This window comes from Lipotes vexillifer, unplaced genomic scaffold (assembly GCF_000442215.2).
Source record: "Lipotes vexillifer unplaced genomic scaffold, Lipotes_vexillifer_v1.1 scaffold496, whole genome shotgun sequence".
NCBI lineage: Eukaryota > Metazoa > Chordata > Mammalia > Artiodactyla > Lipotidae > Lipotes > Lipotes vexillifer.
In genome coordinates, this window is record NW_006786690.1 from 9,807,046 (window position 1) to 9,819,425 (window position 12,380).

The 12,380-nt window shown below is 57.4% G+C and overlaps 1 protein-coding gene across 1 annotated transcript; it reads left to right on the forward strand.

The window, feature by feature from the left end:
• Positions 1-2,459: 2,459 nt before the first annotated feature.
• Positions 2,460-11,802, forward strand: ARHGEF19 (Rho guanine nucleotide exchange factor 19). Its single transcript, XM_007459272.1, has 15 exons — positions 2,460-2,874; positions 3,297-3,578; positions 3,753-3,861; positions 3,937-4,013; positions 4,332-4,594; positions 5,417-5,577; positions 5,682-5,834; positions 6,080-6,209; positions 6,355-6,429; positions 6,604-6,693; positions 6,869-7,029; positions 8,957-9,115; positions 9,435-9,514; positions 11,124-11,228; positions 11,645-11,802. The coding sequence occupies exons 1-15, from the start codon at positions 2,460-2,462 to the stop codon at positions 11,800-11,802; spliced, it is 2,418 nt and encodes an 805-aa protein (XP_007459334.1).
• Positions 11,803-12,380: the final 578 nt, after the last annotated feature.

The window sequence follows — 12,380 nt, forward strand, 5'->3', positions numbered from 1 at the left end:
TTATTATTATTATTATTTTTTTTTTGCTGTGCCGTGAGGCATGCAGGATCTTAGTTCCCCGACTAGGGGTTGAACCTGTGCCCCGCTGCATTGGGAGCGAGGAGTCTTAACCATTGGACTGACAGGGAAGTCCCCCTGCATTATTCTTTTTTTTTTTTTTTTGCGGTACGCGGGCCTCTCACTGTTGTGGCCTCTCCCGCTGCGGAGCACAGGCTCCGGACGCGCAGGCTCAGCGGCCATGGCTCACAGGCCCAGTCGCTCCGCGGCACGTGGGACCCTCCCGGACCGGGGCACGAACCCGCGTCCCCTGTATCGGCAGGCGGACTCTCAACCACTGCGCCACCAGGGAAGCGCCCCCTGCATTATTCTTAATTCTCCTATTAGCGTTTTGAAGCATGACTGTCCCATTTACCAGATAAGGAGAGACTTGCTCCCTGTGGGGAGGGTCTGGAGGAGTAACTGTCCCTTAGGAGCAGCCACCCTACCTGTACTCCAGGCAGGGGATGAGAAAGCAGGGGGAAGCAGGTTGAGGGACTGCAGAGAGTGGGACCCAGTCACAGATCCAGCTGTCCTCTACTGGGTCCTTCCCTCTTTCCCCCTCTCCCAGGGTCACTGTGTCACTGTTTCTCTCATGCCGAGCCGAGGCTTCTATCTCTGTGGACCTGGGTCCTTGGGTATTTCAGCCAGAACAGTTCACTCTTACTTCCTCCAGGATGCCTTCCTGGAATGCCCGGGTTGAGTGGAGCCCAGCACCCTAATCTGATGGTTCCTCTAGGTTGGCTCTTGCCAACCTGGATTATAACTGTTTTCATTTCTGGCTTCCCCATGAGACTGGCAATCCTGCGGGGCATGAAACATTTGCCCATCTGTCTCCCCGAGTTTTTCCGGGCTTCACATCTGTCTCTGAATATCTGGTCTGTCTAAAATTTTCAGTGTCTCTGTCTCTGTGTCTCCATCTCTGGGTCCCTGAATGTCTCAGTGTCTGTGGTTTTCTGGTTTTGAGTGCTTTGGGGTCTTGGTTTCTGGGTTGCTGTCTAAAGGGTCTCAGTTTTCCAGGTCTCAGTCCCTCGGTCTCTCAGTCTCTGTCTCCTGGGTCTCCTGGCCCTGCGAGGCTGGGCACTGCCCCTTTGGCCTGAAGGGGCCTCTGGGGGTCCTTGCTGCCCAGCCTGCCCACAGCGAGGCCAGGCTAGGGTAGGCCCCCGCCCAGTCCGCTGCCTGTTCCCTCCCTCCCTACCCGCTTGCCTTACCACAGGGTTTGATGAATCAAACTCTTTGTCTGGGTGGGATCTCCCCCAGCCAGCTGGGCAGAGAGAGGGCTTCCCCTGCCGGAGCAGCCGCACAACATCAGCAGTGGGCCTTGGCTGGAGAGGTGAGGGGCTGCAGGAGGGCAGCCAGCAAAGGGCCACGGGGCAAGGGCTGGGGGGCTCAGACCCCTTGATCAGTAGACCTGTCCTGAGGCTCCGGCAGCCTCCCTCGGGATGACGTCCTGCCCAGAGAGGACCCATTCAGCCTGGCCCGATCCTGGGGCTGGGAGCTGGGGCAGGGAAGAACCCCTCCCTCACCCCAAGCTGAGGGGCTGAGGCACTTCCCTTCCCGTCTCTTGGGAGGGCCCAGTCTGATCTGCGTGGTGGCCCGCCTGCCAGTGTGTGACCCTCCCAGCCAGCTTGGCATGGGTGTGGGCACCACTCAGCGCTAAAGGCTACAACTCTGGGCACGGGAGGGGAGGTTGGGTAACACCAAAGCAAGGATTTCTGGGCCTGTGTGTTTGTATCTGCATCACAGTGTGTGAGTGTGAATGGAACAGGAGTGTGAGTAAACTTGAGTGGATATGGAAATATCTGATGGGTCATCATCATGTGTTTGTGAAAGTCTGAGTGAATATATGTACTTGTATAAAAAAGTGTGTGTGAATGTGTGAGCCTGCGAATTAGAAATGTCTGAGTATATCTGTGAAAGTATGTATGTCAATGTGTATACTTGGAAGAAAATGTGTGTGGATGTGAATGGAACAGACATGGGATTGTGTGACAATGTGTGTATCTGTATGTCTGATTGCATGTCAGTGAGAGTTAGGAAATGTGCAAGGTGCTTAAAAGCACAGACTCAGAAGCTAGACTGCCTGGGTTTGAATCCTGGCTCCATTATTCACCAAATAACAACTTCTGTGCCTCACTTTCGTCACCTATAAAAAGGGGCTAATAATAGTATCAACTCGGGGTTGTTGTGAGGATTAAATGAAATAAGATGTGTAAAGTACTTGGCCTGTCATTCAGTAAGTGCCAAGTAAGCATTAGCTATTACTATATAATAAGGTGTGTGTGTGCTTGTACAGATGTATGTACACAAGGCTTTGTCCAGGTCTCCAGGACATGGTGCTTACTGGCCAGCCCTGCTGTCCTGTGTCTCGCTCTGATGCCTTCTCCCCTGCAGGCCCAGGTGGGTGGCAGAGCAAAGGAGGAATGGACTGTGGGCCACCTCCCACCCTCCAGTCCCATCTGGCTGGGCCACCTGGCACTGCCCACCACCCAGTAGCTGTGTGCCAGCAGGAGAGTCTGTCCTTTGCGGAGTTGCCCACCCTGCAGCCCCCAAGCCCTGTGTGTCTGGATCTCTTCCCCGTCGCTCCAGAGGAGCTGCAGGCACCTGGCAGCCGCTGGTCTCTGGGGACCCCTGCTCCTTTCCAAGGGCTGCTATGGCCACCATCCCCAGGAGGCCCAGACACCGAGATCTCTACCAGTGGGGGAATGCGGCCCAGCAGGGCTGGCAGCTGGCCACACTGTCCTAGTGCCCAGTCCCCAGCTCTGGAGGGACCCTGGAGCTCCCAGCACCTACAGCCACAGCGCCGGGCCAGCCACGGCTCGGAAAAGAAGTCAGCCTGTGAGTCACTCAGGGTGAGGGGGGTGGTGGCCTGGTGGGGAGGACGGGGAAGAGGTTGCGTGGCTCTTTTAGGACCCGTAAGCCCCCAAATTCCCCAAGTAGGTGGGACAAGTGATAGATTTTAGTGATAAGGGAACTGGGGCTCAGGGGAAGCAAGTGACTTGTCTGAGGTTACACAGTGAGTGGCTGGCCTGGCCTCCCTGTTCCTTTGCCCACCCTTTGCCGACTGCAGTCAGGCACTTTGCTTCCTCTCTGCCCCTCTTGTTGATCCCATTACTCTGGGGAAAGAACCCGGCAAAAACATTGGCCTTTCTCATAGGCATGTCCCCCTGATGCTCAGGGCCACAGAGCGGTGGCAGGGATGAGAGGAGAGACCCCAGTGGATGCCAGCCTATGCTCTCTCACCGCACCTCCCTCTGCAGGGCGCAAGATGCGGGTGTACCAGCAAGAAGAGGCCCTTGGGAGCCCTGAGGCCCATGCTGTCTTCCTAGAGCCAAGCCAGGCGACAGAACAGGCCCTGAGCACAGCAGCGCCTAGGCCGCTGGAGCTGCCTGGGCCCACCCGAGTGGGCCTCGAGGGGCCTGAGCGGAGGCGCTTCTCAGCCTCTGAGCTGATGACCCGGTTGCACTCTTCCCTACGCCTGGGACGGAATTCAGCAGCCAGGGCACTGACCCCAGGGTCAGGCCCCGGAGCTGCCCGGGAAGGTACAGCCTCCTCCCCTGGGCCCTAAGAACAGCCCAAGAGCCAGACGCGGGGTGGGGCACAGCTCACGCTCACTGGATACCTGACACCGGGGCCTGGTCAACTGGAGTGTGGTGGTGCCCCAGTGCCCAGCGCCACTCTTGGGGCCACCCTCCCTCAGCTCTTGCCCCCTCCAGGGAAAGCATCTGGAAGAGAGTCGCGCACTGTAGAGATGCGGGTGGACGCTATGGCGATGCCGGCTCTTGTTGACCTGAGCGGGGGCCATGGTAGCTGGCCCGAGCCCAGGTACCACCTACCACTGCGGCCTTGGGTCCGAGGCGGGGTACGGGTGAAGAAGGGCCCTGACACTCCCTTTCTTAGGCTAGATGCGCAGGAAGAGCCGGCTCCGGGTTCCAGAAGCGCCAGCGAGCGGCGCCAGTCACGGTTCCTCCTTAACTGTACGTGGGAGGGGGTCACCGAGGAAGGGTCTGGGGGCTTTGGTGTACTGGGAAACTGGGGTTTGGAGAGTTGAGAGGTAGGGCTCTTGTGAGAGAGAGAGAATTGAACTCTCAGTATCCAGCACAGGGGCTAGCACGCAATTGGTGCTCAAGTAGTGTTTGTGGAATGAGTGAGTGAATTAATGAATTCACTGAGTCCCGCTATCCGAACCATCGGAAAGGCTGGTTAAGTGAGGCGGGCCCTCGGGGGAGCCTGGGAAGAGCCGGGCAGGGCTGGCGGGCGCCCCACGGCCCTCCCCCGCCCCTCTCCCCGCCCAGCGGTCCTCTACCAGGAATATAGCGACGTGGCCAGCGCCCGCGAACTGCGGCGGCAGCAGCGCGAGGAGGAGGGTCCGGGGGACGAGGCCGAGGGCGCGGAGGAGGGGCCCGGGCCGCCGCGCGCCAACCTCTCCCCGAGCAGCTCCTTCCGGGCGCAGCGCTCGGCGCGAGGCTCCACCTTCTCGCTGTGGCAAGACATCCCCGACGTGCGCGGCAGCGGCGTCCTGGCTACGCTGAGCCTGCGCGACTGTAAACTGCAGGAGGTGGGCGCCGGGACCCGGCGGGCGGGGCCGGCGGGACTGCCAGCCGTGGGAGGCGGTCCTGGGGCCCAAAGAGGCCGGGGCAACATAAGGGGCGGGGTCAGGAATAGGTGGTCCGCGGACTCTGCGGCGACCCGGGCCGCAGGGGTACCCGGCCAGCGGGACTACAAACTGCAGTAGGTGGGCATGGGATCCAGCGGGGAAAGAGGGGCCACAAAAGAGGGGCTGTCAATGGGGAAGATGGGTCTAGAACACGACAAGGTGAGGCTGGATGCAAGCGAGGACGCAGGAGCCCTGGAGCCAAAGGCGAGTGGGGAAGCTCGATGGAGGGGCGGTGTCAACGGGGCAAGGCCTAGGATAGGGCAGGGCCAGAGGAAGGGCGGAATCAGGCTGGGCCTTATGACAGAGAACACTGAAAGCAGGGACTGGGAGCAGGGAGCCATGCAGAGCGCAAAACGCAAGGTGCGCGCAGGCCCTAGCGAGAAGAAGAGCAGGGGCGGGGTCGGCGGGAGGGCGGGGCTAATGGGAGGCGCACCAGGGAGGGGCAGGGCCATCAGAAGACTAGGGCCCGGCTGGATGGGCGGAGCTAGGGGCGCAAACCAGGGCTGCAGTAGGCTTTGGACAATCGCAAGAAGCAGGAGGCGTGTCTCCGAACCCCATCTGGCGCCAGATCCTGGGTGAGGCTAGAGAAGGGGAGGCGACACGGGAGTGCAGCTACGTCTAAGGAGGTGGTGTCCAGGGCTTGGGGTGTGCGTGGTGGGCGAAGCGGTCGCATTCAGCGTGGGCTGGTTCCGCCTTTTCAATCCTGCGTCCGCCCTCACTCAGGCCAAATTTGAGCTGATTACGTCCGAGGCCTCATACATCCACAGCCTGTCGGTGGCCGTGGGACACTTCTTAGGCTCGACCGAGCTGAGTGAGTGTCTGGGGGTGCAGGACAAGCAGTGGCTGTTCTCCAAACTGCCCGAGGTCAAGAGCACCAGCGAGAGGTGAGGGAGTGGTCTGGCCTCGCCGGGAGTCAGGGACCGAGCCTGGGCTCCCATGTCTGGGGTCTCATCCTGGTGCTGGCCCTGACCCCTCTCTGACCTTTCAGGTTCCTACAGGACCTGGAGCAGCGGTTGGAGGCCGATGTTCTGCGCTTCAGCGTGTGCGATATTGTGTTGTACCACTGTCCGGCCTTCCGCCGCGTCTACCTGCCCTATGTCACCAACCAGGCCTATCAGGAGCGCACCTACCAGCGGCTGCTGTAGGGCTGGGGGCTCTGAAAGGGGAGGTGGGGGAGGATAGGGGAGTCTCAGGCAGCAGTAGGTGCAGAGGACTGGGTGAGGAAGGGTGACCTGGGAGGGGAGGGGTACCTGAAAAGGGCTCTCTGGCCAGGAGAAGGCTAGACCTGAGAACGCACCTCAAGGACAAATGGGGTGGCTGGAGTCGTGGATCCAGAAGTTCAGGATCACCTGTGATCTCAGACCCTCCCCTCTCCCCATTTTCCAGCCTGGAGAACCCCAAGTTCCCCAGCATCCTGGCTCGCCTGGAGGAGTCTCCCGTGTGCCAGCGTCTGCCCCTCACCTCCTTCCTCATCCTGCCGTTTCAGAGGATCACCCGCCTCAAGATGCTGGTGGAGGTACCTAGAGGGCACCAGGCTGTGGGGAGGGCTGGGTGGGGGAGATGCTGCTGTGCCCTCCACAGCCCCTTCCGGGCACCCACAGCTGGGCAGGGTCACTGGGAGAGGTCACAGCCTGCCTCATTGTGCTGACTCCACCCTCCAGAACATCCTGAAGCGGACAGCACAGGGTTCAGAAGACGAAGACATGGCCACCAAGGCCTTCAATGCACTCAAGGAGGTGAGCTCGGCAGGGCGGGGGATGTCTGGCTTCCAAGGGCCTCCCTGGAATCCCTGTGTGCCTCTAAAGGAGCCCCAGCCTTCAGAGTTTCTGGTCCCCAGGTGGGAGCCTGAGGCTGGGCTCTGGGAGCCGGGGTAGGGGGCGCTGCAGGTGACCCACCTCTGGTCTCCCCAGCTGGTGCAAGAGTGCAATGCCAGTGTGCAGTCCATGAAGAGGACAGAGGAGCTCATCCACCTGAGCAAGAAGATCCACTTTGAGGGCAAGGTGCATGACCTCAGCCGATAGGATGGGGCATGCAAAGGGGCAGCCCTGTCTCCTCCTTCCCTGGGGGCTGCAAGCCAGTTCATCATTGTCCAGCCCTCCCATCCCCTGCCCTGTGCTCTCTGCCCTGCTGCTCCTGGCTGACCTGGGCTCCCCCTTGCCTCCTCTATCCTCCCAGATCTTCCCGCTGATCTCGCAGGCCCGCTGGCTGGTTCGGCACGGGGAGCTGGTGGAGCTGGCCCCACTGCCCGCAGCACCCCCTGCCAAGCTGAAGCTGTCCAGCAAGGCGGTCTACCTGCACCTCTTCAATGACTGCCTGCTTCTCTCCCGGAGGAAGGAGTGAGTCGGGGTGGGGGTGGGTGTAGATGAGAGTGGAGCTCTCTTCTTCCCCACCAATGGGCTCACAATCAGTCCATCTGACAGGCTGTGCTGCCAGGGCACCCTGAGCCTTGGAGGTTCCCCTAGGAAAGGCAGAGCTAGGGCAAGTCCACCTTCTGGACCTGAGAATCAAGGGCTGAACTGTGTGCCAAGAACTTTGAAGCTGCTCTGAGCTTAAGCTAATTGGAGCAGAGATTAAAAGTGCAACCCTAGAGTCCCAATCTCCCCTGAGTTATAATGATAATAATCAACATTTACTGAGCGTGTATTCTGTTCCAGGCATGCTATGTGGATTGTTCCCTTTAATCCTCTAATCATCTTCCTGAGAAGTAATCTCCCTTGTTTTTCTCAAGATCATGGAGCTAGTAAGTGCAGGAGCCAGGAGGAGGCCAGGTCTGTCTGATGCCAGATCCCAGGCTCTTAACTATTGTACTATCCTGTCTTCCATATGTAAAATAGAAGGGAGATTCAATGTGATAATATGTGAAGAGTTTAGCAGAGTGCCTGGTACATAATGAACATTCACTCAGTATTAGCCTTGATGATTATAAGTTTGGGATGAGGGAGAGACTTCTGGAATGAAGTAAGCCTTAAGGCTGGATGGGACATCTTATGCCATGAAAAGGATGGACATCTTATGCCGTGAGAAGAGTTCATTGCTGATTTACTCATTCATTCAATGAAGCGTCACTGAATCCCTGTTCTGTACCGGGCCCTCCAAAGTGTGTAGGAGCTCTCAGACCCGTGAAAATACATCCTGATAACCACCTGTTCAGGGTTTGGATGGAAGGGGGTAGTATACTGTAGTATCTCCTGGTGTGGGGTAAGAATCAGTAAAGTTTCACAGAGGAAGGAACATCTGAGTTGGGTTTTGAAGGATAAGTAGGAGTTTTTCAGGTAGAGGAATTTGGGGGGATATAGCCAAGTCACAGAAGGGTACAAGAGCAGAGTATATTTGGGAGATGATGAAGCCTAGTATGGCTGGATTTATAGAGGGGAAGGGCAGGAGAAGGAAGGTGGGATGTTGAAAGTCATGGCAGGGAGGCTAGACTTTCTGAAGGCAGTAGGGAACATGGGGAGTTAAGCAGAGGAGTGATATTTACTCCTGGCCCATTTGGAGAATGAGCTGGAAGGGCAGAGACCAGAAGCTCTTGTAACTGCCCAAATGAGAGTAGATGCTCCAGAAGTGGTAATGGGCTTGGAGATAACTGGATTCTGGGGACAATAAGGAGATAGACAGATAGGACACAGCTACTGGTTGGGTGTCGGGGGAGAGGGAGGAAAGAGGTGAGAATGAGGACTGAGTCTCCTTTTGGGCAACTTGGTGGTGTCTTTCACTGGAATGGGGAACAGTGAAGGGACCTGGTTTGGGGTAGGAGATACTGGTTTTGTTTAGATGGGTTGAGATGAAGGAATTTATGGAACAGCCTTGACCCGCCCACCCACCCATCCTTCCCACAAGGGTTTATCAGACCCAAACAGTGGGCCCGGCAGTGTTGGGTGCTGGGATACAGCGGCAAACGAGACAAAGTTCAGCTTCTCTACCGGTTAGAGAGTCAGACACGAAACAGTCCGTAGATCTCATCAGGGGAGCTGCCCAGTTGGTTCTTTGGAGCAGAGCCTCCAGGAAGAGGTTCAGAGAGAAGTGGAAAGTGTGCCTGGGGGCCAGGGACTGGTCTCCATCACCTTCCACCTCTGTTAGTGAGCCAGCACGAATGGAGCCCCCATTCCTTCTAGGGACTTTGCTGGCTGCCAGGGAAGCGGTGCCCTGTGCAGCCAAGTTTCTTTGAGGGGGGTCCTAGAGGGACAGGTGACCCCTTCTCCTCTCTTGCAATCAGAACCCCTGAGGGTGGGGGCCAGGCTGACCTCGCCTCCTCTGGTCCTGCAGGCTGGGGAAATTCGCTGTCTTCGTCCACGCCAAGATGGCTGAGCTGCAGGTGAAGGACCTGAGCCTGAAGCCCCAGGGCATCCCTGGCCATGTGTTCCTCCTTCAGCTCCTCCATGGGCAGCACACGAAGCACCAGTTCCTATTGAGGGCCCGGACAGAGTGAGTAGGCTTGGGTATGGGGAGAGGAACCCCTGGCAGGCACAAGGCCTTTATCTCTGGCTTCAGGATGGTGGCATAAGGCTGGACATGGGCAGAGCTGGCATCCAGGGTGTCCTGCACCTGTTCTGTTCTTATGCTCAGAGCTGGGTGGGGCACCGGCTTGGGAACAGGGCCGTGGGTGGGCCCTGGGATAGAGAAGACCTGATTCTGGGTCCCAGGTCTGGACATCGTACCCAGTTTTCCCAGCTCCGGTTTCACCACCCTGGCCCTGGGAGACTGCACTTTGCATACTGTGACAACTCAGCCCCCCTTTCCCTAGAAGCGAGAAGCAGCGATGGATCTCAGCCATGTGCCCCTCTACCCCCCAGGAGGACAGGGAGGTCATCAGCGAGGGGGAAGGTAACAGCCTGTCCCCTACCCCGACTGGAGCCACATTCCCTGGGCTGGGTACCTCATTGCTCTCCCCTTTCCTCCAGCCCCGGGTGTCCTGTTGCCAGCGGGGCTAGTGCGAAGAGAGATCAACTGGCCTGGGGCAGGCAGGGGCAGCTCTGTGAAAGCTTGAAGGATGGGTAGGCTTGATATAGGACAGACCAACCTCCATGTGCACAGGTAGCACCCTGGAGATGACATAGCCTTTTACATCCTCCCATTTCGTCCCCATTTTACAAGTTAGAAAACAGATTCAGAAAGGTAAAGTGACTTGTCCAAGTTCAGCTAGTAAGTGGCAGAGGTGGGACTGGAACCCAGGTCTGTCTCTAGCGTTGCATCAGTTGCAAAAAGGATGGAAACCAGAGTGGCTGGGGCATGGGGGTGGGGGTGGTAGGATGAGGGATCTGCTCTGTTGAGCCAGAGGCTTCTCTGGGTATGAAATTAGGCTGGTAAGCTAGGGTGCAGCCCAATCAGAGAGCATCTTGGTGTAGTGGGTACCAGGTAGCTTTGGAAGGTTTCTGAGAGAGGATGTTAAGGCTAAGCTAATGAAGGGGAAGGTAGGGAACTCATTTCCACCCAGTCCCTTCCATGTGCCTGGGTGCTAGGGGCTTTGTATATGCCTTTATTTTGTTTAATCCTCATGACGATCCTATTAGTCACTAGTCAAAAATCCTATTCATTTTTCCCATCTGAGAAAACTGAGGCCCAGGAATGTTAGGTAACCTGCAAGGTCATACAGCCAATAGGCTGGTCTGGCCCCAAGGCCTGTGGTTTTCCCAATACTCCCAGCCCACCTAGTGTGGTAAAAGCGGCTGAGGGCCTGGACTGGAGCTGATTCTCTGACTTGAGCTAGAGGTCCTGTTTGGGTTGGAGGGTAAACTTCCCACTCCAAAGAGGTGGTCAGGGAAGGCCCCTGAAGGATGGTGAGGGGCAGCCATGAAAAGATCTGGGGAAAATCATTCCTGGGAGGCGGAACAGCCAGTGCAAAGGCCCTGAAGGAGGAGGGAGCCTAGAGTGTTTGAGGGACAGCAGGGTGACAAGTGCGGCTGAGCTTCATGAGCGAAGGAGAGAGGGGAAGATGAGGGAAGTGAGGAGGTTAGCAAGGGGGGCCACACCAGCCTGTGTTGGGCTTTGTAGGCTGTGGGGAGGACTTTGGATTTTATTCTAAGAGGAGCGGGAAGCCCTGGAGGATTATAAATGGGGGAGTGATGTGGCTTGAATCTCAGCTGAGAAGGAGGGACTGGAGGGAACATCAGAGTAGCATGAGGGGACATACAAAGGGACCATTACTGTTTTGTGGGGGCTTTCTGGGGGCAGTTAGACCAGGAAGTCAGGAACAAAGTATTGAATTGAGCTGGGAAGATGAGAGCCCAGGCACAGAAACAGTATTGAAGCCGGGAGAGACTGGATTCGCCTAGAACTTGTGTTTAGGGTCAGAGAAAAGAGTGGCTAGGTTGGACAGAGGAAAAGCAGCAGTAGAGACTACCCTCCCAGCCCTTATTTGCTCCTGCTGCCTCTCCCTGCCTCCCCCTGCCCCATTCTACCCTGGGGACTCCCTCACTCTCCCTTGGGCTCTCAGACCGCCCCCAGGTTCAGTGTGTCAGGACATACAAGGCACTGCAGCCAGACGAGCTGAACTTGGAGAAGACTGACATCCTGGCAGTGAGGACCCGGACCAGTGATGGTGAGAGGGGCCTCCTGGGAAGGCCGCCCTGATGGGGCTTCAGTGGGCAGGAAGTAGCTAGATAGCTAAGACTGCACAGGAAAGAGGTTATGCAAGGGTTGATCAACCACAGCATTCAAGAATCAAGTTAGACAAGAGGAGGGACTTCCTGCTTGCAAAGATTAGGATTGAGAGTAACTGATGAGGGAGAGTGGGAAATCCCTTCTCAGAGGATGTCAGGAAAAACAGGTCAGAAGCTCATCTACAAGTCTGCTAGAGGCATACTCCTTCCTGGATCTGGGGGATGCTGAGATGATGTCACCTCGGCCCCAGGGCTGCAGACGAGGCTTGTATCAGGGCCTAGGTGTTTCCTCGCAGACCTAGCCCAGATGTTCCTTTGATGCCACTGATGCAACTCCTGGCCTATGTGCCCTTAGGCTGGCTGGAGGGCGTCCGCCTGGCAGATGGTGAGAAAGGGTGGGTGCCCCAGGCCTACGTGGAAGAGATCAGCAGCCTCAGTGCCCGCCTCCGAAACCTCCGGGAAAATAAGCGGATCACAAGTGCCACCAGCAAACTGGGGGAGCCCCCCGTGTGATGGGCAGCCATGGCCTGGGACACCTGCTCCACGCCCGGCTCCTGGACAGGTCTGGAGGGGGCCTTCAGTGTCTCCATGCCCCAAGATGCTGGCACTGGGACTTCTGTTTCGAGACCTGGCGTTGAGAGTACAGGCTGGACACAGGAGGGGGTCTCCCCTGTCATACTACTCAGTGTCCATGATTCAGGGACGAGGGTAGTTTCTTCCTCTGGCTTGGGGGCCACAACTTGTGACCTCTGATATCTGGCAAGGGCTGGGGCCCTCTCCCTTTCCTGCCCTCAACACTGCCTGACTCTTGGTCCCTCTGGCAGGGACCTGGCTGGCAATGGCTCTGGTGCTGCTGGGTGCTGGGACCTGTACATGTATGTATATCTGGAGTCTTCTGGCCTGAGCCTGTGTGGGCCCTGGTTGCTGTGACCTGTCTGTAAATAAAGTCCCATACTGCCTTTGCTTGGAGTCTGTGAGCCTTTTGGTGCTGCCTCCACCCCAGCCCTATTTCACCAGCTAAAGATCAGGAGGGTCTCTGGCTACCTCCCACTGGGCATTGGCCCTTCTGTAGAGTTTACCTCTTAACCAGA

What these genes read in the sequence shown, in the direction of transcription:
- ARHGEF19 (XM_007459272.1), top strand. Translation starts at nt 2,460, where the DNA reads ATGGACTGTGGGCCACCTCCCACCCTCCAGTCCCATCTGGCTGGGCCA. An exon ending in CCCCGGAGCTGCCCGGGAAG is followed by an intron (nt 3,579 to 3,752) that starts GTACAGCCTCCT and finishes TGCCCCCTCCAG; the next exon opens with GGAAAGCATCTGGAAGAGAG. An exon ending in AGATCCACTTTGAGGGCAAG is followed by an intron (nt 6,694 to 6,868) that starts GTGCATGACCTC and finishes CTATCCTCCCAG; the next exon opens with ATCTTCCCGCTGATCTCGCA.